Raw genomic sequence first — 25,619 nt, forward strand, 5'->3', positions numbered from 1 at the left:
CTTCTCTTCTCCTTCTGGGACACCCACAACACGTATATTTGTGCGGTTCATATTGTCCTTGAGTTCCCTGATACCCTGTTCAAATTTTTCCATTCTTTTCCCGATAGTTTCTGTTTCTTTTTGGAATTCAGATGTTCCATCCTCCAAATCACTAATTCTATCTTCTGTCTCTTTGAATCTATCATTGTAGGTATCCATTGTTTTTTCTATCTTTTCTACTTTGTCCTTCACTTCCATAAGTTCTGTGATTTGTTTTTTAAGTTTTTCTATTTCTTCTTTATGTTCAGCCCATGTCTTCTTCATGTCCTCCCTCAATTTATCAATTTCATTTTTGAAGAGTTTTTCCATTTCTGTTCGTATATTCAGCATTAGTTGTCTCAGCTCCTGTATCTCATTTGAACTATTGGTTTGTTCCTTTGACTGGGCCATATTTTCAATTATTTGAGCGTGATCCGTTATCTTCTGTTGGCGTCTGAGCATTTAGACAGATTTCCCTGGGTATTGGATCCAAAAGTTAGGAAGATTTTTCTCTGAAATCTCTTGGTTCTGTTTTTCTTATCCTGCCCAGTAGGTGGCGCTCGTGGCACACGTTTGTCTGCGGGTCCCACCAGTAAAAAGTGCTGTGGGACCTTTAACTTTGGAAAACTCTCGCTGTCCGGGAGGTTCGCTAGCCGAAGCGGCTTGGAAGAGTTCTAGCCGGCCCGGGGACCGAACACAGGGAGGGTTGCTGGCCGCCGCAGCCCGGGAAAGAGCCCGTCCGAATTTCCTAGTCGGCCTGGGCGACAAGTGTGGCGGGAGGGTGCCAGCGGCAGCGGCCCGCCCGGGAGAGTGCACGTTCCCGGGGTGTCACGGGTTTGGAAGGGGCCTCCCCCGCCCGTCACCCTTCTCCGCAGCCTGGGGATTTCCGATCCAATTCTCTCAGTTGGTCCGGGGGGCCGCGCGTGGTGTGGCCACCAGCCGCCGCGGTTTCAGGGGACCGCCTCTCCAATTCTCCCAGCCGGCCCGGGAAGGGGGAAGGGAGTTACTCCGGCCCAGGAAGGGGGAAGGGAGCACCACCGACACGCCTCGGTGATCTCACCCAAGCGGCTTCTCTCAGCCAGCCAGCTGTTCCAGGATGGGGTACGCTGTCTTTTTTATCTCTGTTGTGGCTTTGGGCGCTTTCTGTATCGTTTCTTCTCCCCTAGTAGCTGTCCTGGAGAAGAAACTAAGATCCGCGCGTCTTACTAAGCCGCCATCTTCTCCAGAAGTCACGTGAAGAATAACTTTTTAACAGTAAGAGCTACAGGTTAAATAAGTCTTTAGATTCCCACAGCTTTTACATCATGTACTGATTCTTAAATTTTAAATGTCCCAATGTATTCAAGGAACACCCACTCACATTTCTCAGTAACAGAACCCAGGGGCAGCGACCGCAGAGGCAAACAGAGCTCCTCTCAAATAAGCTTTTTAAAATTAATAATAAATTAATCAACTCATTTCATTATGGCAATATATATATAAAATATAATGTCTGCCATTTTAAGTCTACAATAGAATGACATGAATAACTTTTATGATGCTATGCTACTAGCACCACATTTCATTAATAAAACTTCATCATGCAAAACAGAAACTCTTTACCTATTTAGCAATAATTCCCCATTACCCCTCCCCCCAGCCTTGATAACCTCTAATATACTTTCTGTCTTATGAATTTGAATATTCTAGCTATTTTGTATAAGTGGATTCATACAATATCTGGCCTTTTGTGTATAGCTTATTTCACTCAACACGGTATGTTCAAGGTTCATGTAAGTTGTAGCATGTATCAGAACTTCATCCTTTTAATAGCTGAACAGTAAGCATTCTACTGTTTGGTTATACCACATTTCATTTATCCATTCATCTGTCAATGGACTTTTGAGTTGTTTCCACTTTTTGTCTATTGTACATAATGCTACTATAAATATCGTTGTACAAATAACTGTTTGAGTTTCTGCTTTCCAATCTTTTAGAACATATACCTAAGAATGGAACTGCAGGGTCATATGGTAATTCTATGTCTAATTTCCCAAATAAACTTTTTTTTTAATTAGAGAGGTTTAGGTTTACAGAAAAAGCATGCAGAAAATACAGTTATCATATATCACCCAGGCACACATTATTTTCTCTCTTGTTAATGCTTCACATTAATGTGATAACACTGTAAAAGTTGATGAAAATATTAACAATTATAAAATTAACTATCATCCAGTTTACATTAGGGTTTACTGTCTGTGTTGTACACTCATATGTTTTTTTTTAATTTTAATACTAGTGACATATATGCAACCTAAAATATCCCCTGCCCCTCGTAACCTGTATTCTAGTTTCCGACTCTATGAATTTGCTTATTCTAATAATTTCATATAATGTGATCACACAATATTTGTCCTTTTGATTCTAGCTTATTTCATACAACATGATGTTCATCCATGTTGTTATATGCATCAGAATTTCATTCCTTTTTACAGCTGAAAAATATTCCATTGTATGTATTTACTACCATTTGTTATCCATTCATCTCCAGATGAACACCTGGGTTGCTGCAATATTTCGGTAAAGCTGCTATGAACACTGGTGTACTAGTATTTGTTCAAGTCCTTCCTTTCAGTTCTTTGGGGAATATACCTAGAAGCAGGATGGTCACATCATATGCCAACTCTGTTCTTAGCTTTCTGAGGAACCACCAAACTGTTTTCCACAGTACCTGAGCCATTTCACACATCCATCCACAATGGAAAGAGTATCCCTTTCTCCACATCTTCTCCAACACTTTTTATTTCCGATTTTTTTTTAATAGTAGCCATTCTAGTTGGCGTGAAATATTATCTCCTAGTGGTTTTGATTTGCATTTTCCTAATGGCTAAAGATGTTGAGCATTTTTTTTCATGTTTATTAATCATTTGTGTATCTTCTTTGGAGAAATATCTATTCAGGTCTTTTTCCAACTTTAAATTAGATTGTGTTTTTGTTGTTGAACTCTAAGATTCTTAATATATTCTAAGAATTAAACCCTTATTGGATATGTGGTTTACAAACATTTTCTCCCCTTCTATAGGCTTTTTACTTTCATGATGAAGTCCTTTGACAAAAAAAAAAAGTTTTTAATTTTGATGAAGTTCCAATTATCTATTTTTTCTACTGCTGTTTATGTTTTTGGTATAAAGTCTAAGACACGGTCCAGTTCTTCCTCTGTTACTGGTTTCTTGATTCAGTCTTTTGTATGATTTCAATATTTTTTCACTTATGGAGATTTGTTTTGTGTCCTAATATATAGCCTATCTGGGAGAATGATCCATGTGAACTAGAGAAGAAAATGTATTCTGCTGCTATTGTGTGATGCATTCAAATATGTGCCAGCTATTTCCTTACTGATCTCCTGTCTAGATGGTCTATCCATTATTGAAAGTGGTGTATTAAAGTCTCCTTGTATTCATGCAGAATTGCCTGTTTCTCCCTTCATATCTTTTAATATCTCCCTTATACACTTCAGGTCTCTGCTGTTAGGTACATAAATGTTTTATAATTGTTATTATAATTATAATTGTTTACCTTCTTGTTGAATTGACCTTTTTATCAGTATATAGATCTTCTTTGTTCTTACAACAGTTTTTGACTTGAAATCTACTTTATCTGATAATAGTATATAGATGTCCCAATTCTCTTTTGGTTACTATTTATATGGGGTGATGGTTTAAAAATGTATGAACCCAAACCAAGAAAAGATCATGTTCTTTTAATCCATTCCTGTGGGTGTAAACCTACTGTAGTTGGGACTTTTTGACTGGATTATTTCAGCTGACGCCTGCCACAGAATGGGTCCTAATCCTTTTACTGGAGTCCTTTTAAGAGGATAAAAGAGAGAGAGAAGAAACAGCGTAAAGCCGGACAGAAGCTAAAAGAGAAAAAACATGCAGAAGCTCAAACGGAAAGCCACTGAAACCAGGAGCTGAAACAACAGAACCTAGGACCAGCAGATGTCGCCATGTGACAGAGGAGATGAGATTGCTGTCAGGTGGCCTCCAAGGAGACAGTATCATCTTACTGATGTCTGATATATGGCCTCAGAACTGTAAAGCTGTAAGTTAATAAATTCCCATTGTAAAAGCCAACCTGTTTCTGGTATATTGCATTTCCTCAGCTTTAGCAAACTAAAACACATGGTATATTTTTTCCCTATCCTTTCACTTGTGTCTTTATATTTAAGGTGAATCTCTTGTAAACAGCATATAATCATGTGATGGTTTTTAAATTCATTTTGCCAATCTCTGCATGTTGACTAGAGAGTTTAATTCATTTATATTAAAAGTAACAAAAAAATAATGCAGGACTTTCTTCTACCATTATGCTATTTGGTCTTTATAAGTCTTACACTTTTTTTCACCCAATTTTTCTGTCACTGCCAATTCATATTTATTTGATTTTTTTTTTGTGGAACCATTTTGAGTTCCTTCTCATTTCTTTCTGTATATATATTTCATATATAAATTTTTGTGGTTACCATGGGATTTAAATTTAACATCCTAAATCTATAATAATCACATTTGATTTGATACTAGCAACTTCAACAGCATAAACAAATGCTGTCTTCTACCCCTCTGTCACCACCTTTTTGTTGTACTTGTTATAAATTGTATGTTTATACAGTGTATGTTCCAAACCACTGACTATCATTGTATTTTATGCATTTGCATTTTACAACCTGGAATTAAAAAGTGGACTACATACAAAAAATTCAATACAATAGTACTGGCATTTAAAAATAACCATAAGGATACCCTTATAGGAGTTTATTTCTTCATGCTGCTTTACACCACTGACCAGTGTCCTTTACTTTCAGTTTATAAAACTCCCCTTAGTCTTGCTTGTAGGGCATGTCTGGTGGCGATGACCTCCCTCAGCTTTTGTTTATTTGAGAATATCTTAATCTCTCTCTCTCTCTCTCTCTCTCTCTCTCTCATTTTGAAAAAGAGTCTTGCCCAATACAAAATTATTGTCTGGTGGTTGTTTTTCTTCAGCCCTTCTCTCTTTTTTCTTCTGAGACTCCCATAACACGTTTATTGGTAATCTTGATAAGATACCTGCCCCATAGTTATCTTATGTCTGTTTACTTTTTTTTCATTCATTTTTCTTGCTGTTGCTTAGCATGAAGCATTGAATCATCTTGTCTTCAAGTTTTCTGTGTCTTTCTTCAGCCAGCTCCAACCTGAAACCCTCTAGGGGATTACTCATTTCTGGTATCCTGGTCTTCAACTCCAACATTATCTTTAGTTCCTTTATAAAATTTCTATCTCTTTAATGAGATTCTCAAATTTTTAATTAATTGTTTTCTCTGTGCTTTTCTTTATCTCTTAGAGCACACTGAGTATCAATTTTTCAGTAAAGTCTTTGACCAGTATGTCCAAAGTCTGGTCTTCTTCATTAATGTGTTTTGGATTTTTATCTGATTCCTTCAGATGGCCCATCATTTCCTGTTTCTTAATATTTTAAAGTGTTAAAGCTGGGATTTAGTCCCTGAGCTGTCTGTTCCTGAAGTTTGTATCTAAGTAGTGATTTGACAGAGATTACCTTCGTGCCAAGAGGTAACAGCAAACAAACTCAAAACGCACCTTTCAGTCTTTGCAAATTGGCTCTATGTTGTCTGGTGTTCTCCTTCAGGATTCAGCTCTCCTATCAGTAAGATAAGCTTGAGGCAAATGTGAAGTGAATAATCCCCACCATCTTTTCTGAGCCTGTGTCTTGTGCTTACTCATGGCATTAGGAATTCCCCACTTCACAGGAATTTTAATGACTCTCTACCCCCTATGAAATAGATTTTCTTCCTGTCCTGGGTGTGCTATTCTATGACTTAAAGCAGATAATACTTTGCCTCAGGCCACTTTGACTTGTTCCTAACCCTGCCTAGCTGTCTGTACACTGCTTCTATCTGCAAGGCAAGTTCCAAGAAGGGGAGCCAGAGACAAGTTTACTGGTTCAGTCTTTCGGGTTGCTACCCAATAGACTGGTACTGACATACAGGCACCCAGTAATCACATAGGAGTTACTCCATTCCTTCCAGAACAGGGCCAGGGACCTACAATGAGAACTCAGGCTGGCTCCACACTATGCCAGAGAGGGGTGAGGAGGGGTCACCAGGCATGCCATGAGCTCCACTCCCCATGATATCATGCTTTAATTTGTACCTTTAATTAAACTTCAGTAAGTCTTTTATATGTGTTCAATTTTTTTCATCTTTAATTAACTTTCCTCTTTTATAAGTTCTCTTATTATAAAAAATGAGTCAATACATACCTTAAAGAATTTCCCTAAAGCCAGATAATCCAGTCCATCAGAGCAGTTGAAAACAACACATTGTTTAGCTACAGCTTTTGCTAAATCTTTGGTAGTTTCAGTCTTCCCAGTGCCAGCTGGACCCTCAGGTGCTCCGCCAAGGTGCAAGTGCAGGGCTCCAAATAAGGTTCTAAAATATAAGAAATAAGCAAATTTTTGTGGAGTAATGTGATTTTTTCCCCATGCATGTACCCAAAAGAGGAAAAGTTAAATGAGAACCAAATTTGCCACCTCTTCTTTATTAATTAATTCTTTCCTACTCATCTCTGAAAATTTGACAGTGCCTTACTTCATCTGTTATATTTTATTTCTGAATAGCTCTTCATATGGCAAATTCACAACAAATTTATTTTAGAAATTTAATGCTGACTTCCAGTCCATATGGAAAACTGAGCTGAACCTGAACAACCCGGTATTTCTACTTTAGGCATATGGAAATGTTACATAATATAAAACAAATAATAACTTTAAAATACACAGCCATTCTTAAAAGAAGGAAAGGGACATCACCAATGAAGAAGGATTTCAAAGATGGAAAACTAATTAGGGACTAAAACTTCAGAGGTGCATATAGTTGGGACATCCGAATATGAACACAAGTATATTTATGCCAATATAAAAACAGAAAATTGATCCTCAGAATTGAGAGCATAGTGGGAAGCTGGAATGGAGTCACCTACATAAACCTACAAGCCCTAAAAGGCTGCCTTGTCTCTAAATGGGAACTAAAATTACTCCAGCAACATACTAGAGAGCCACAAAAAGAGTCAACTACAGAAGAAACAGGAAGTTTAGCCTTCATATAGGGCCCAATGAAAAGACAATCTCATTCAAGGCAGTGGCGTTCAAATTTCTAATAGCCATGGGCCCATGGACCCAAGCTGAACAATTAATATTAAAATTGTGTGTCCTAAACCAGAGAAACCCCTAGAGTTCTCCTCAGAGATAAGTATGAGATGGTTCTATAGGGACACTTTCACAACTAAGAACAAACAAGACTACATGGAGAAACAACCCCTACTAAAACGAGTACAGTTCAGTATGATGGACTGTAGAAGGAAAATAAACTGAAGAAAGAGGGGAGGAGGGAAGAGGGAAGGAAAGGGAGAGAAAGGAAAAGAGAAAGAGAGAGGAAAAAAGAAAAAGATGGAGATAGAGAAGGTTAGTATCAGACTAGCAGTAGCAAAAGCAGATATAGGATATAATGTCCTTTTTGGAACCTTTGTGGCAAGCTAAACGAGGTTTTAATAAAAAGCAGAAGGCACCAGAAAACTGTGAGTTAAAAAGGAAGTCAATTTTGTCAGAGACAACTTAAAATTCTAGCAATAAAAAAAAAAATCATTGAACATTGAAGAATTCAGTAACAGGTTAAATACCAGATGTAAATAAGGAAACAGAATTATGAACTGGAAGATAAAGATAAGCATTAGGAAAGGACCCAGAGAGATATAAAGCCAGAATTTAAAATAAATTAAAATAAAAAAATTAATTAAAATGAACAGAAGAGAAAGGGATGAGAATGGAGAAGAGGCAAAATTTAAAAGGCAATGGTTGAGAGCTTTTCAGAATTGAAGAAAAACATGAACTGAAAAGTTCCAAGTAGGATAAATAAACACTTATCCACATCTAGTAATATTATAGTGAACATCAACAACAGAGAAAAAATCTTAAAAGTTACAAAAGAGGAAAAAATTACCTACAAAGGAACTATAATTAGAATAACAGAGGTCTCATTACTAGCAATGGATGCCAGAAAATAATATCTTTGATGGGCTGAGGGAAAATTACTGTTAATTTTAAATTCCATATCTAGTGAATTTATCATTTAATAATTGAGTAAAGACCAAAAAGAGAGAGGCATTTTTTATACAAGGACAGGGAGAGAAAAGCCCCCATAAAACAATTACTAAAAGATTTTGCCTAGGAAGGAGAAAATTTAAACAAGAAGTAAGGCAAGAGAGAAGTAATGGTGAGTAAAGAAAAATAATAAAACTTTTGTTAACCTATAGAAATATTAGCTGTAGCCATATGTTATGTAACAATATACTAAATGGTGCTCTTTCTGTCTCAGAATTTTTATTACATTCCCTAAGCTGAGAAAATTAATGCCAGATCATCTTATTTTACAGATTATTAAACTGATTTGGCACATTATCTACAATCACGGCCTATAAACATTAGGAAGATTGTAAAAGAGAAAGCAGCAGTCAGGATTTCTTTGGAAAGAGTGGCTGGTGTGTTGCACATGTCACCTCCTTCCGCATGGAGGAAGAGAGAAAAGCACTTCCTCATCTCTCAAGTGACACATCGGAGAAACCATGCAGAGTTTCCACATCACGTGGAAACAGAGCTCTAGAAAGGTCAGAACTTCAGTGCAAGGAACAGGGTGACCCAAAAACCTAAAGGAAGAGTCAGAAAGTTTCAAGAAAAAGGGAGGGAGAGACAATATCAAAAGCATGAGTGAGCTTGAGTAAGATAGCAATTAAATATTTCTTCTGAATACGGCAAAAGCAGTTTCGATTGAACGAGGCACAGAAACAAGATTGCAGTGCTCAGAGTAAATGTAATATTTGAAATGAAAGGTAAGGCAGAGTCTCCTCTTCAGAGAACTTTGAGTGAAAATGGAAGGGAAGATAATACTAAAGAGTAGCTAGAAGGAGACAAAAATGAGGTGGTTTCTTGGTGTTTAAGTCTGAGAGATACCTGATAACAGAGTTTCTGAGCTGAGAGGAAGAAGCCAGAAGAGAAAAAAAATTGAAGATCAAGTTAAGAAGAGAAAATAAGGGTCTAGGAAAAGATAACATAGGATAAATTTATACTATGGAAGACGATTTGACACCTTTAAAGGAATATGTGGTCTAGTTGTGAATGAGAGTTATTTCTTACAGATCCTTAAATTAATGGGTTTACCTGTAACATCTATCCGTGAGTGGGGTAATAACCAGCCTAGGGGAATTACCCAGGTATTCATATCCATATCGCAAGCCAGCATTGATCATTTGTGTTTCTAAATGATTTTCCTAGGACGAATCAGATACGCTGAAATTAGTTTAAATAATAAAATTTAAAATGGTATAAAATCTAAAGCTCTGAATTAAATACTAACCATGATTTAGACAACAGCTTTAAAATTCATTCTTCAGACATCATTTGATTGAGTAGAAGGATTCAATAACTAACGTCCTTAGATAAGTTCTTAGAATCAATGGCTTCAATTTTTACAATAGAAATATTTTAGGAAAATATATTTGTTCCTTATCTCCCCCATATTTTTAATTATTTCGTTTTCATTCTAGAATGAGTATCATCATTATCATCACTTGACAGAGGAGAGAACTGATGATAAAGAGCATAGGTACCTCGCCCAACAAACATATCGCCAGTAAGGGGAGGAGCTGGCATGTGAAACATTAATTCCATAGTCTGAGTTCCTACCATTATATACCCAACCCTTGATGTGTTTCCCAGGGTGCTGATTCTTGCCTCTTCTTCCCTCCCTCCTGCCCAAGCACCTCCCAAGCCTTCCATGAAGGCATGTATCACAAGAGCCTTCAAATCCACATCCCCAGTCATCAGTTCTCTCTGCACACACTCAACAGGCCCATCCTTGCCCTCCACACTAACTGTCCCAGCACCTCCTGCCTTACTGATCCCACTTAGGGGCTCTAATAAAAACCTTGCTTCCACATCACTTTTCTGGTTCCTTCAATTGATAAACAAAAGGAACTTTAATGCCTAAATGAGATTAAAACAGTCTGATTCTTATACTCTTTAGAGACATCAAGAATCTAAAAACACAATTTTCTCAGGGTACAAGGTTAGTTCTGTGGTAGAATTCTTGCCTACCATGCAGGAGATCCAGGTTGGATTCCCAGTCCATGCACATTCCCCCCAAAACAAACAACAAACAAACGAAACAAAAATTCAACAAATGGTGCTACAATAACAGGATTCTCTCATGGAAAAATAATGAAATGTGACCCTGCCACACAGTATACAAAAAAAAAAAAAACCCACAATTTTTTGTGTGTGTACATATGTGTATATGAATTTATATCTAGTTATATATATGGATATGGAAATACAGAGATAACAAAATAGATATAAATGATATAGATATAGCTATTGGCTGCTTTAATCTTCAGTCTGGAGAATGCAATCAGCAAAAAAAAAATCCTACATTGCTGACACTATTTCCCAAGTGAGCAAGCAAGCACAAATTAAAAAGCTGTGAGCTGAAATTGCTCTGTAACAGCATTCACTGATGTCACTTACTTGCCAATAGTACCTAAGCTGACTTAACCATTCGAAGTCAGAGTCATCGCTAACTTTCTTTTTTACAAGAGATGTGAGGACATCTCTAGCATGGACATCCAGCACCACGAGGGCTCCCAAAGTAACACGATTCTGCTTGGACAATTTGCCACGGACTAAGGTGACAATATCATCAATTTGTCTGTTACATTTCTCTAAGTATTGCTCAAGAGCCTGAAAAAAAAAAAAGATATGATTACTCGATGTGATTAGAATCATTTTGAACAGAAACATTTTGAACTAGCATTTGTATACAAAGTATTCTCTATATTTTCCATATGACAAAATTTTGAAATTTAATTTTAAAAGAGTCATTTTAAAAACACCTTACTACAAAGGTGTTACACGAACAAGCCCTATCTGGCCAAGGGTGGCTACCCCACATCTTTTCCTTTAGAGAATTAAACACCCCTTCTCTATTTTATTTAGTTCTGGTAGGGCTGTCAATCATGTTGCCCCATCTCCATGGTAACACAGAGGTAGTATGTGACCCAACCACAGCCAATCAGAGTTCTCTATGGGGACTGTAATAGAGACTCCGAAAAAGTAATGTTTTCCACTAGAATTAGTAGACTGTGAATTGGCCAATCTGAAAGTACTGTAAGCCTTTGTCCCCACTGTCTGCCAGGGATTAGTACAGATGACAGCCATGAAAGATGGACTGCTGCAGTACTGAAGCCCTGACTCAGGTCCTGATTCCAAATGCTCTTTCTCTCATCCTAAGAGTTAACTGAGGACTCTTGTTGTAAGCATTTTGGGTTGGGTTTGGACCACTTGAAATGTAAAGATCACAATACACAACACATATAAAGTGTTAGTTTATGGTATGCTAATGCCAGTTCTGAGGACCAGGTTTGCTCTGGGGTCTCTTTTCTGGTGGATAAATCTAATGAGTTAGTTAAAAGAAGAGGATTTATTATGCAAATCAAATTAGAATAAAGGAAACCAGCTGTACTTAACGATGGATCAATATGCTCCAGAAGACTGATGCGTTGCTTTTGCCACTCTAATAATATTTAATAAGCATTTCACACTGAGGAGTTTATTTAACTCCTTTAGGTTAGTTGCAAGAATGAAACTAAGTGAGGATTTCCAAGAATGAAGAAAAAATTTAAAGGATAGGTTTGGGGATTGCAAATCGTGTCTCTAAGGGGCAATTTTCTTATTCCTTGAAATATTTTGCCATTTTTTTTTAAGATGGCACTCTTTCAAAGGTTTAGTGCTTGAAATACTATTAATTACATTTATATTATCTGTGTGATTAATTTGCTATTGATTTGCTTCTTAAGTAGTGAAAAATAAAATTCTGTCCCCTCCCCTTATATAAAAACATATGTGCTTATATAAACATATAAACACTTATATGTTTAAATAACTATAAGTGTTTAAATTCTTGGAATCAATTAGTGAATTTAAGTATAATGAATATATAAATTATTAAAACCAGTTTTGATCCTGGGAACACAAGTTGTGCCAGTCAGGACATCTTAGTTTTTCCATGAGTAAAATTAAGTATCCCTGAGAGGCTTACCTAATTCTCACACTCTAGTTTAATACGAGACACAAAATAAAAAATTAACATTTGGACCTGACAGAGCAAATTATATGTCTATGAGAATCTATTACTATTTACACTAGCAAAATTGTATTTTTCTACACTAGAGAAATGGATTTAGAACTGAAATTTAGCTTCAAACTGTGATAAATTGAATTCTTTAGGAATATGTTATATGAATCAATAAGAATTCAAACTAGCTAAAGTAAAAAAAATGATGACATTGATAGTATTTGTTACATATTATTCCCTTTAAATTTCTCTTAAATCATTCTTTGAAGAAAAAACACAAGAAAAGGCTGAGACATCCTATACAGTGAGCTAATTAATGACCCCTAAGGTAACCAAGATAATATTAAGCCAAAATAAACTCTACCTAGAATTAATTATTTTTTATAATAGCTAGATTCTTCTACATATGCAATGATGGACTGACCTGATATCATATTAATATTTACAATATTCCACATTGTAATTGTGTGGGAGCAATGATTCTTTAATTTCCTTTATAGCATCCACAATGCCTCACATAGACTAGTTCCACAATCAATATTCATTGAATAAGTAAATAAATATAAACACAGATCCTGAGGTTAACAGGTGCTCTAGGAGTCTGACAGTATAATACAGAACTATTATGGCAGCAAAGTCCAGACAACGTGAAATGTTTGCAGAGTGGAAGTACCCAATCTTTTATGAGGTTGCCAAAAGTGTCACCTTGGGCAGCTCAACTAAATCATCGGTTTCAAATGTGAACCACATATTAATTGGTGGAGAAAATCACCAACTCATAGAACACTAAAACATGTTATCTTCCCATGATGCTGCTACAAAACTTGAATGGCCTAAACATGGATCAGATATGGGCAAAGTACACAGCTAGTTTATGGATGACAGATTGAAAGATGGAAAGTACAAGCAGATGAAAAAGAGAGAAAGTAGTTGCTAAGGACCAATGAAAACCTTAACTTGAAAACATGAAACTTTGCTATGAAAGCATCTGAAACACAATGAAAGAGGGAAATATGGCAAGTAATAATAACACAGGAATGGCTTGCTAAGTCTTGCTAAACTCAAGTTTCAGAAGCTTCTGTGTCTATGAAGCTGAATCACCCTAGAGTAGCAGCCATTCAAAGGAAAGGCACAGATTCTCATTTTGGCATTCTCAGTGAATGGCACACACCTGCATCATATTATGTGAGAAAAAAGAGAATAGATTAATAAATGAATAAGTAAACAACTCCATCTTAGTGTCAGAGGATCCTGTTGCAAACAACAAAAAATACTTGTAAATGCACGCAATGTGATAAGAATTTGTGAGTAGTTGAAACAGAGGACTCACTGAAATGAGAGTGACCTAAATTGTGTGTCTCCTGAAAGTCAAATTATGCTTGTGAGGTAAGAACCAACATGAAATGGCTATACTTACACTTTAATGCTCTGCCTCAATGCCTGCCTACCTTTCCAGCCTGCTTGGAGTAAGACTAGAGAAGAACATGATTTGAAGAGGGGTAGATGTATGACACACACCACTCTTAAAAATAAAAGACAGGAAGCAAGACTACAATTAAAAATTCTGGAAATCTTTGGACATCCACTGAAAAAAATTTGGAAAATACCTAAGTCAGTCTGATTTCCCAACATTTGTGACACCGCTTCTTCCAGACTATTTCCTTACAGTGGTCAGCAAAAAAGTTGGTACGATGGTTTTGCAAGGCCAGCAACCAAGGAAGGAAAACACACTTTCTATACAACCCCCACTCCACCCTCCACCCTGAGCAGCCCACATTGGCAACAGGAATCCTCTGTGTAGAGAGGTTGGTGAGTGGTGTTTTAAAACAGAAAAGATAAGAGGAACTCTCTGGACTCACAGAGAGAAAAAGAAAGATGCACGTAGGAAGAGACAGCTAAGGGTCCTGAAGTAACCCCAAGGGCATACTGCTATTAGGGAAAACCTTATTCCCCAGCACTTTGTTTCCTTGAAGACTTCTGAAAATCTCCAAATTCCTGCCCTATCTCCTCATTTTTTCTTTCAGAGAAGTGAGAGACCTGCTGGTAAATTGGAGTGCAAACTTAAGCATGAATGTTAGTAAATTGGAGTGAAGAATTAAACATGCATAACTCAGCCATTTCCTCTTTGGGATTTGCATGTCTACTGAACATGTGCTCCTCTCAAATCCAAACCCTTCTCAGTGGTCAACAATACCACAGAGTTAGAGACAATAATATTGGATTCATGTAAAAAATACTTATAAGCTCATGGTTTTAAACTAAAGAGCTGTAACTGCTAAATTCCAATGGACTCATTGGTCAACTTAAAGATAACCCAATCGAAATCCTGTCTCAAGGATAGGACTGTTACATTGAGTACAATTTCTGTCATTAATTAACAATAGCAGTCCAATTAATAATATTATTAAATCCAAATATTCAAATATATTGGAATGTTTAAGCACTTAATATTATTAGGCATCATTCAAAATATTAACTGAGCATTACTTATTCAAAATCCATACACTAAAAATTTTTTAAAAAATAAGTCAACTGATGTCATGTTTTCATAGGATAGTTTTATTATGAGAGAATAATATTTACTTTCCTCCTAATTTTGTGAGTTTAGGAAGTGTCTTAGTCTTGTGATTACTCAATTCTTAAAGGAACAAAAATATAACAAAATCAAACATATAGTAAAAATAAACAGATGGTCTAGACATAAATTTTGATTAGTTATTTTGTACAGATTTTCCTACATATTTGTTATGACAAATGTTTACTTTAAAAAGTATATAATTTGACTTGTGACACAAAGTAAATTTTTGAGTGGGCTGTCTTTATCTTTTCAAACACGTATATTCCAGGAAAAATGCTGAAGGTTACCTCTTGACCCTTTGGAATAGATGTCTGCACTTCTAACGTCCAATAGGCTTGGGATACACAGAGAACAGTCTGTCCAGGCCACTCCCTTACCCAATTAATTCGCTCATTTTTTGAATAAGCAATCATTGCATCTCCAATTACCTAATTGGGAAAGAAAATGCTAGAGATTAATGGTTTCATACTCAAAGTTATAAATTAAGAGCTAAAATCCTAAGCAGATGAACTTATATTAATGAACTTTTTACAACATTCTTAGACAATTATGGAAGATTCACTTAAATCATGTAAGCAGACTATTTAAATTGAAGTTTATTCATACACCCATGAGCAAAACAAATGTGTTACATTGTATTTTATTTTGTTTATACATTATCAATTTGTGTGAACCATATCACATAACAATATGTTCATTTGACCATTTAGAACCAGAGATATCCTAGATACATTTGACTTGAACAAGCATGAGCAATTATATTACAAAATACAAACTCAAATAATCCAAAATGAAATCTGTCAAATTCACAGATTTAAAAAAACTTTATCAGCTGTCCACCCAACCATATGCATGTGTGTATACACACACATGTTACACACACTCAGGCAAATCACACAATTCCTCTAAGGCTCACTGTCTCTTAATTCAGTGCAAGTTCATGTCCAAGGTAATAATGACAGGGACAGATGTATAATTGATCCAGGGAAACTTGAGCACTTTTGTACTTTGCTACTTATGTTTCAGTGAACCCGTATACCCACTTTTCCTAGCAGTCGTCAATGATAAAAATTCTAGTCTATTATATTCATCAACCAAAAATGCTAACATTGTCTGTGAAGTGATACCCATTTTAATATTTGAATTTCAGGAAACACTGTTAAAATTAGATTTCTCTGAGGAATATCCAAGGATGATTGAGCCTGTCTAGATTTCTAGTCCAGCTGGAATATTTATGGAGCTGAGCAGACATGAAGGGTAGAATGCTGGTCATTGAAAAAGAAAGAAATTTTGAAAGGTCAGAAGAAACCACAGAAAGGGAAGGTGAAAATGGGCAACTGAGGGATAGGAGGACACACGTAAAAGAATATAAAAGCACAAAATAATAATGTCAAGGAGATAAAGCAAACATTTGTGTTCTAGAAGGATACTGTTCAGAGAACAAAAGGAAGGTATTAAAATCTAAATCACAAAAGGGACTTAGTATTAAGTTAAAGGAGGCAAAATGTGATAACATAAGGTTCCACAATACTGTATGTAAAGTATATTATTAGGCTTATTTGGGAGTAGCAAGCTACAGTAAACCCATAATAATCCACTAAGATAAAAGAGCAAAAGTGCTAAGAGTATGATTTTGATTAGTTTATAAACAACAAAAAATTCACTTATTTTAGACATGCAATAGCCTTTCAAACACACAAATATTGTCATGGTAATGCCCATACCTCCCATTTTTTAATATTTCCTTTTTGTAGTAGTTCACCTTATAATTGCTAGCATCTTTCACCAATGCAACCTTACATGTGAACATTATGAGAAGTTATTTTCCTAAACAATTCCTTGCCACCAGCTTTTATATTCTGAAATGACAATCAAAATATTTTCTCCAAGCACTATAACAAACAAAATTAAAAGCATAGTTGAATGACTATCCTATATGCATAGAATGATGAGTTATTCTGAATACTGCATCAATTAGCAAACCATATAACCAAATTCAGTGCTGCTAAAATGCTGGTCAAAGAATTCATTTACACTGCTAACAGCCACATAAATGGGAATACTACTTGGCAATACTTATCAAGGGCTAGCAAAGCTGTTCTCTTTGATCCTGTGACCAAATACATGAAGAATTATCATAAAAAAGAATTTAGTCAGGGAAAACAGTTATATGCATAAGGATATTCATTGTAATATAATTCATAATAAGGACAAATGGAAAATTGCCCAGAAGATTTTACATTCATTGGAAAAATATTATACAGACAAGTTTTTAAACTATATGTAACAAGAGCAAGAAGCATTACTAAGAGGCATGATATATATTCAACACAAACATGTGGGGGAATCTGAAAAATTACTGAAAATTTCTGTTGATCAGGACCAAATGCCATATTTCCTTCTCATTCCTGCTCTCATGCCCCTCCGCTCAATCATGATTACTCTTAATAAAGAACCTGAAAGCTAAGTCCACATTACAGCAAAAAATTAAGTGCTCAGTTAACGTCTGTTTCTTGTCAAGCCTTGAAATTCTCTACTAACCAAAATAATTACAAATGATTGAGCAGACAATAATAGGCTTTCTGAGACAAGGAAAATATGAAGTTACCATTAACTGTAGAAAGTATTTAAGAATTTCTAACACATTGGTACCTATGTTATAAACACAAAAACAAAAGAATTAGCCATAGAAGTATACATGTCAAGGAGAATGATGTGAAACAATAGAAACCTCCCACAGCAGGTGTCTAATTAATGACAAAAGCATTAGCATGTGGCCCCAAGAAATAAGAGTTACAGGACTAAAACCCCAAGTTTTCTGCAGTATGAATGTATTGTATTCCACTTTTCAAATAAGTCACAACAAAATTACGAACATAGGCAAATAATTTCTTTACCTCCAAGGCATCATTTAGATTTGCATTGGTAGTTTATGCCTTTAACAGTGAATTTATCAAAGATATAGCTACAATAACATGAACACTCTATCGTACTTTATGAAAATTAATAATAAATATAGCCTGCTACCTTATGGATGGAGTTAATCATAACTCTTTCTAACTCAACCAACCACTTCTCCACTTGACCTCTGGCTTTGGCTGTTGAAATGGTCTCTATGAGTTCTACAACCTCTCCTTCACTACTCTTCATGTGAGTAATGTCTAAAGTTTCTGTAAATTCCACCCTTGCAATTCCTTCAAAACATTTCTTCAAATGAGGTTGTACCCTGTCAGGAGAAAACAATGTAAGAAAATTAATTAATCAAATTAAAGCAATTTCTTAGGTATCAATGCGTTCTGTGCACCAAATTTCATTCAATTCATAAATACCTAGTATGTCCCAGGCCCATACAAGGTGCTGCTGGGGAGGCAGCTCTGAGCAGGAAATAAAAAGACACAATCCCTGCCTGCATGGATTATGCAGTCCATGGGGAATCAGACATTAACTGAATAATCACAAAAAGATCTGTAAAATTATAACTATAATAAGAGCTATGGAAGAGAGGTCCATAAGGTGTCGTTTCCATCACAATGAACTGAAAAGATGGTAAAAGTAATTATAGCACCAAATCATGACTAACAGATAACATACTAGACTAGTCTGAAAGGCACAAAAAGTAGCCACTTCAACTGGTATCCTCTGAGACTGCTTGCAAATTATGAAATTGGTTTAGTACTTTACATATTTCACAGTTTATTAAGTCAACTGCTTTGAAGGTACTCAACCGTTATAGAGGACTGACTAAACCCCTCATTATTGGCATATTACAAATAATCAAAGGCATTTTCCTTTCAAATGAGCAAAAGAAATAGAGGTATAAAAACTCAGATGGAAATTAGAGCCTAAATTTTTATCTTTATGTCTAGGTTACTCACTTCCTCCTATTTGAAGGCAGAAGATACAAAATTAACAAATTTGTTTAACAAATATCTATCAAGTAGTTACTATATACCAGACAACTTTCTAAGGATTGAGGAATCAGCAATGTGGGTAAAAAAACAAGTCAAGCATTTCTGCTATCATGGAGCTTATATTCTGTGGGGGAAGTAAAATTATACATAAGTTAATTATAGAGTATGCCAGATGGTAATAAGTAGGAGGGAAATACATCATTGAAGTTGAGATGGGTAAGGAGCTAGAGTGTGCTGGAAAGGGTGGCCATTGTAAGTATGGGTCAGGGAAGGCCTCTGAGTGGCAGATGTGTGAGGAGGTCGTCACCAAGGCCTACGGGAGATAAAGGAAAATGTCTTATGGACATTTGAGCAAAGAGCATCTTAGGCAAAAAGAACAGTAAGTATGAAGACAAGAGGAGGCTGCCTCTTTCAAGAGGAATTGCAAGGAGGCCAGGTGGGCAGAACAAGCAAGAAGAGTAGCTGGAGCTGGGTTTGGAGAGATAATGGGGGGACAGTTGTGTAGGTCATTCTAAACTATTTTGAGAACACTGGCTTTTATTCTGAACGCGTCTGTTTCTACAAGAGTGACGTACTCTGAAAAATCTGTAAGAGAATATACGATAAAATAAACCCATTCCAAAGTTTATCATATTTGGAAAAATATCATTCAATGATATTATCTATTTTTTTGTAATTGTCTTAAATGGATGATTGACCATGATTAAAATACTATTGAAGAAAAACTATTGCAGAACAATTATATACAATTATTTATGTCCTGTCTTGTTTTAAAAATCAAATTTAAGCAGATTAATTTAGCTATGTTATACATAATAAGTTACTTACCTAGTGGGATCTTTAGTTTCAGACAGAATCTCAAGAAGTTCATCATTAGACAAGAAAAAGAATCTGGGGAAGAAAAGACGTTTCTTTTCCAAATATTCATTAAGTCCTTTAAGAATGAGTTCCAAAAGTTCATTACACTTTTTCAGCCTGTCCAGCATTCTCTCAATACCTACAACAGTCAGAACGTGTTTATCCTAAAAAATGAGAGAGGGGAAAAACAACTCAACTAAAAGAAATCAGATGCTAACTTTATTTAGAGTTATCTTACATTTGAGGTTATATGTTTTTAATAAAACAAAAGTTAGGCGAAGTTAAAGTGAGCATTTAGTTTTGAAAAGTGGTCTTGCATATTCCAGGTCTAACTTTAACTATGTAAAAGTCATGTTGACTTGACAAGTCATGTTGCTCACAATTTCTCATTCTAAGTTGGAATGTGTGAGGGACATACTAATGAAATAGGCAAAAAGAGAGATCACTGGCTCAACTACAAGAAGGACAAGGAGGAAACAAGATAATAGGAGATAACGTCTTTTTTGTCTTTTCTTCTGAGAAAATGTACTTTAAAAAGATTTCATTATTTTGAATATTGGTTTTATTAATAATAATAAGTTAAAAAGGAACTACATTCACTGTAAAAATAAAAAAAAGAGTGAGATAGCTCTTCTTTGAAAATGACACAATCTTTCAAAACTGTGGATAAAAAATTAAGGGGATTGGGGGGACGGATGATTTCTGCTTATGTTACAAGGAGTCACACACGAAACTATGATATACCACTCTGCTTCCTAAAGAACTTAATTTTAAGGTGTGTTCTTTCTGTACACTCAAGTATCTAGGGACTATCCACCCGCCAGGCATATACTTCTGAACATTCTCTCACATTAAAGTGTCACTGTGAGCTGTTTGCTTTAAAGTGATTCAAATTCAATTAAGTGTTTAAAAAAGAGCTTTCTTTTCTTGTTTTCTGCTATGGGATTCAAAATAACAAGTATAACAAGTTAAAAATAGTTTACTGATTTCACGACATATCTATATAACTACTGGTTTTATGAAAACCTTTAGAAATATGTAACAAAATACAATCGAGATATAGCAAAAAAAATCATCTTTTAACTTTATTTTTCTTTAACACATGTTTATGTCTTCAGAGTCTGTTCTTGGTCTCACAACTCTAAACTTAGTGTTCCATCAACACCATTTACAGAGTAAAAGAAGTTATTTAATAAATAAGCCTAAAGGTGTCAATAAAAAAAGAGGTGCTAAAACACATTAAAGTGAGAGTTCAATCACTATACCAAATAACAACATGATGAGAACGCATCAATATATTTATTAATATAAGTAAAAAGGAATTTTTAGGAAATGTATATAAAATTAAATCAATCAAGAGAGTATCGTTAAAATCTGAACACTGAGTTTCAAGATGAACTAATTAAACTTATTTTTGTTATTCAGCCACAGATGAATAAGCAACCAAAAATGTCAGTTGTAAATTGCTTCATTAGGAGTCTCTAAAATATGTTCTTGTTAGTACACTTTGACTGTGGATAATCCTCTGCTTTGCTTTAAATTATAACAATTTAAAACTTGGAAACACAGCAATTTGATCAAAGAACAAACTAATTATTATTACCTGTTTTCTCAATAAAACAGGCATATGAAGAGTATAGCATCTGATTAACTCAACTTACCTTTAAAGGTGCAATTTTTAAAAGGTAGTTTATTATACTTTCTAAAAGCTTTAATGTTTAAAATAAACATTAAAAAACAAAACGACACACACACACAAATGCATGGCAGAGGTTCAGGAAATAATTTCAACGTGCAATTCATTCAGTGAAGGAGAGAGTACTCTAGCGCTCCTAAAGCCAAAAACCAAAATAGTGTTCTAAGAGTGCCACCTTCTGGAAAAGTGTGTCTTTCTCTGCTGAAAAATAAAGCTAATGTGAAAACTTTCACAGATGAACAATACTTCTTTTCTTCTTGGCTAAAGAATTTCTAGCAATGTTTCTATTTTGGATCTGGGATTAGAAAGCTAAAAAATTCAGTTATTTTAAACAACAGTTCAAATTCCTTTCTCTAAATATTACAAAGGAAATAACTCCAGAAACAGTTAGCATTGTAGTAAAATTTTTCAACTATTAAATTCCTGAGGTCAATCTCTTTGAATCAGATTAACTCAAAGACTCTGAACGAAGTAGTCTTACTTCTAAACAGACATGGGAAAAAATACAGAACTAATCATCTCACAACTGGAAATGAAACTACCTTTACTCTCCGCAGGTGAAAAATTGAACATAAAAAATGCCACATCAGGAAAGGCCCCAGAGAAGGCGTACCTGGTTTCTAACAGAATTTCTCTCCTTAATATCGGTGTGACCTTGGGTCATTTACTTAGTCTCTAATTTCTTTTCTTTAAAATGGAGATAAGGGTTCTCTCTCAAAGCTGTTATGAGGCCCAAATTAATAAATGTTTGAAGAGATTAATATGGGACCTAGAATAGACAGAGAATTGCCAGATACTCTTTCCACATTCCCTTCTATAACTGCGTCTTGAAAAAGAGAGAGGGAGAAAGAGAGAGGGAATGAGAGACTGGGGGAGCAGGAAGAATGAGGCATTTGTAGGACTCCATCGGTTTTATGGAGTTGAAATGAACATTTTATAATCTGCCATCTTTCAACTAAGTTATTTATCAGAGGAAAATAAAACTGACTTTAAATCTCTTTTTAAACACTGACATAACAGCTTGGTATAATCCATGAATATTTGTTGAATGCTTCAGTGAATGCAAGACAAATTAAGCCTGTAGACACTGAGGAACTCAAGGAACATACAATCTGCCGTGCTGTCAGACTGGTACTCTTAGATTATGTTCTTAGGACATAACATTAAGATACTGTAACAGGAAGCTGCTAGAAATGTGAAACTTAGTATGACTTCCTCAGCATTTCAATTGCTTTCTGTTTCCCGGAGGGGAAAACATGGAGTTAATAACCATCATAATTTTTTGATTAAAGGAACAATTTTACAATTTCATGTGTCTTCTTTTGATTCACAAGCATCACTGCTCTCACCAGCTCACATGAAAATCTCCTGGTTGATTTGCATTTTTAACACAATGCCTGTGCTGCCAGGGACCTGAAACTTTAATCTGGGTTTCTGTAAGGAGCATTCCAATCACTGCCGCCAGGAAACTTCACAGACAGTAGAGCTTAGTATATTTAATGGAATTAAGCCCAAACCAGCAATAAACTTCTGGAAGCAAAACCTTCCTAGTCAGAAATCCTAGAGAACAGAAAACGTCTAAGATTCTCATTAAACCATTTAAGCATCAATCAGGTTGACCAAGGAGACTGTTAAGCCCCCTTAATGGCTCTGAGATTCTTTGACTGCGCAAGAATGGAAGTTCTTTCTTTTAAAACCTAGGATGTTTCTAGGATTAATCCAGATCTCAGTGCACCACTCACCTAAAACTGAATTTTCTGAAAAGATTAGAATAAACTCAGAATCCTTAGAATTAACAGTAATTTAAGGATCAGTCTCAATTTATTTATTCATTTGCTTACTCAGTGAGTATTTATTGAGGGCCTGCTGTATGCCAGGCACTGTTCTTACTGCTTGGGCTACAACAGTGAACAAAGCAAATAAATATTACAGCCTCTCTGCAGGAAACAGACAAGAAATATAACAATTCACCAGTCATACAGCAGATAGATAATACAAAAAGGAGGGCAGGTAAAGTAAGATCAGGAGTACCCAGAAAGGTTAAGGCTGGCTTCAATTTTAACTAGTTTGGTCGATGTGTGCCTCTTTGAAAACGCAGCATTTGAGAAAAGACTTCAAGCAGGCAAAGGCATTAGTTTTGCAAATATATGGAGATAGAGCATTCCAGAAAGAGGATCCAGCCAGTGCAAAGGCCCTAAGGTAGAGTATGTCTGGCTCTGAGTTTTTTCTTTTTTTTTTATTAAATGAGGCAGTATGGCTGGAATAGAGTATGTAAGATAGAAAATTATAAGGACAGGGAGGCAAAAGGTTGGGAGAAGGGCGGATCAAGAACTAGTTCAATGAAACCATTGCTGTATCCCCACATAGAAGCACTTGTCCCTGGATATTACAGCATTTCAACTAGCAACACCCAAGTTTGGGAAGCAAAGGTGATACGAATAGCTTATTTGGTGAGTTGGTATGGTGGCACTCCTATTTTCACTCCTTAATACCCAGACCCAATGTACTCCATCTGTGGGAGAAATCACATATCTGGAACTTGGAGAGAATATATACCATGTATCCTCCAGAACTGCACCCTAAACCTACCAACTACTGTCTCTCAGCTGGTACAGCAACTGAGTGTTTAATATGAGCCATTTCAATTTTTTGTAAGGTCAGTGCTCATGGTAGGATCTGTAAAGCTCACAGGTGACAGCCCACTGTGCCATCTCTCTTATAAGAATTCTCTTCTTAGCAGAAGCAATGTTGTGAGGGAACTGTAACAATGAATAAGTCACTCAGTAAGTCAATGGATGATAGTGTTGCAGAGGCTTGAGGTGGGAAAGGTAAATTCCATCTGGTATGGACAAATCACGGCTCCTCTCTCATGATGAAAGGAGTCCAGCATTCATTCAATTCCCTCTAAATGGCTTCCTGGTCCCTCTACGTTTGGTATTGTACCAGGGCCACTGCTGGCAGCTTCAACACTCAGCAAGGGTGGTAACCCTGATACACTCACTGAAGTTTTACCTACTGAAATAATTCCCGTCCCTACTGTTCTTTAAAGCCAAACCTAAGTGGGGTTTTAATTTTCACTGGCGAATAATGCAAGTATATTTTGCAGAAACATCTGTAAACCAGTCTCTAATGTCTTTAAATATTAGCAAGGATTTTCTGTCATTTTAACTTCACTTAGGTAGACCACCATGGAAGCCGGGTTTTGGGCAACAAAGCAAGTTAAACAGAACCACTCACAACTCTTCAGCTAACACATTGAAACCAGGATCTCTGGTAAATATATGTATATCAATACATTTGATCACATCTGTTGTGGGTTGAAATGTGTCCCCTCAAAATATACATTCAAGTTCTAAGCCCAGGTACCTGTGAATGTGACCTTTTTTGGAAATAAGATCTTTGCTGATGAAATCAAATTAAGATGAGGTCATACTGGATTAGGGTGGTCCCTAAATCCAGTATGCCTGGTATCCTTATAAGAAGAGGGAAATTTTAACAGAGTTAAAGACACACAGGAAGAAGATGGCAATGCGAACATGGAGGCAGAGAATGGAGTCACAGTGTCATGGGCCAAGGGACACCTGGAGCTACCGCGTGGTAGAAGAAGCAAGGATGGATTCTTTTCTAGAGCCATCAGAGGGTGCATAGTACTGGTGACACCTTTATTTCAGACTTCTAGTCTTTGAGGATTATGAGAGAATAAATTTCCATTGTTTTAGGCCACCCAGCGTGTGGTATTTGTTACAGCAGCCCTAGGAAACTAAGACAGCAACTTACTTAGGTACTTTTCTTGCAGCCCTAGGAAACTAAGAGAGCAACTTACTGAGGTACTTGTTCTCCCTAGACAAGCACCATTATAACATAATACCACCCATATTTTTCAGGTTTATGTCAAGGTTCCTAGAAAGGGAACAAGGTTTGATGGTCAGGGGACCCAGAGTCATTCAAATCCACTCCAACATCCCATTTCCAGTTCACTGTCCCACACTTTCCCGGTTAGTTAACTAATTTCCACATAGAAATATGGCAAGGCTCTGGATTAAGTTACATTGCAATTTAGCAATGTTTAGGGTAAACTCTACAACCAACTTTTATCTATGTCAAAGTTACAGCTACAAGAAATAAAAGGCTTTTTGAGGGTAGCCACAGGAACTCCTTAGTCCTCTGATGTGTCTTGAGCAGAAAATTTAAAATTCTGAAGCCCATTTCTTTCTTTAATTTCTCTAGTGCTTTTGAAAGAATTCAGCCCATCTTACATCCCTATTGTATTCCAAATTCATACCAAAATTACATATTCCAGTATGTACTAGGTCTACCAAGGCTTAGCCTCTAATATAGATTCTT

At 36.0% G+C, this 25,619-nt stretch overlaps 1 protein-coding gene across 1 annotated transcript in view; it reads right to left on the reverse strand.

The window, feature by feature from the left end:
* Positions 1-25,619, reverse strand: part of DNAH7 (dynein axonemal heavy chain 7) — a 339,933-nt gene that overhangs the window by 225,944 nt on the left and 88,370 nt on the right. Inside the window, exons 20-25 of the mRNA XM_077154513.1 lie at positions 19,550-19,743; positions 17,838-18,036; positions 15,098-15,238; positions 10,627-10,839; positions 9,262-9,371; positions 6,313-6,481 (exon numbers count right to left, since the gene is read on the reverse strand). Of these exons, the coding sequence (XP_077010628.1) occupies positions 6,313-6,481; positions 9,262-9,371; positions 10,627-10,839; positions 15,098-15,238; positions 17,838-18,036; positions 19,550-19,743 (1,026 nt within the window). The remainder of the gene's footprint in view (positions 1-6,312; positions 6,482-9,261; positions 9,372-10,626; positions 10,840-15,097; positions 15,239-17,837; positions 18,037-19,549; positions 19,744-25,619) is intronic.

This window comes from Tamandua tetradactyla, chromosome 3 (assembly GCF_023851605.1).
Source record: "Tamandua tetradactyla isolate mTamTet1 chromosome 3, mTamTet1.pri, whole genome shotgun sequence".
Lineage (NCBI taxonomy): Eukaryota > Metazoa > Chordata > Mammalia > Pilosa > Myrmecophagidae > Tamandua > Tamandua tetradactyla.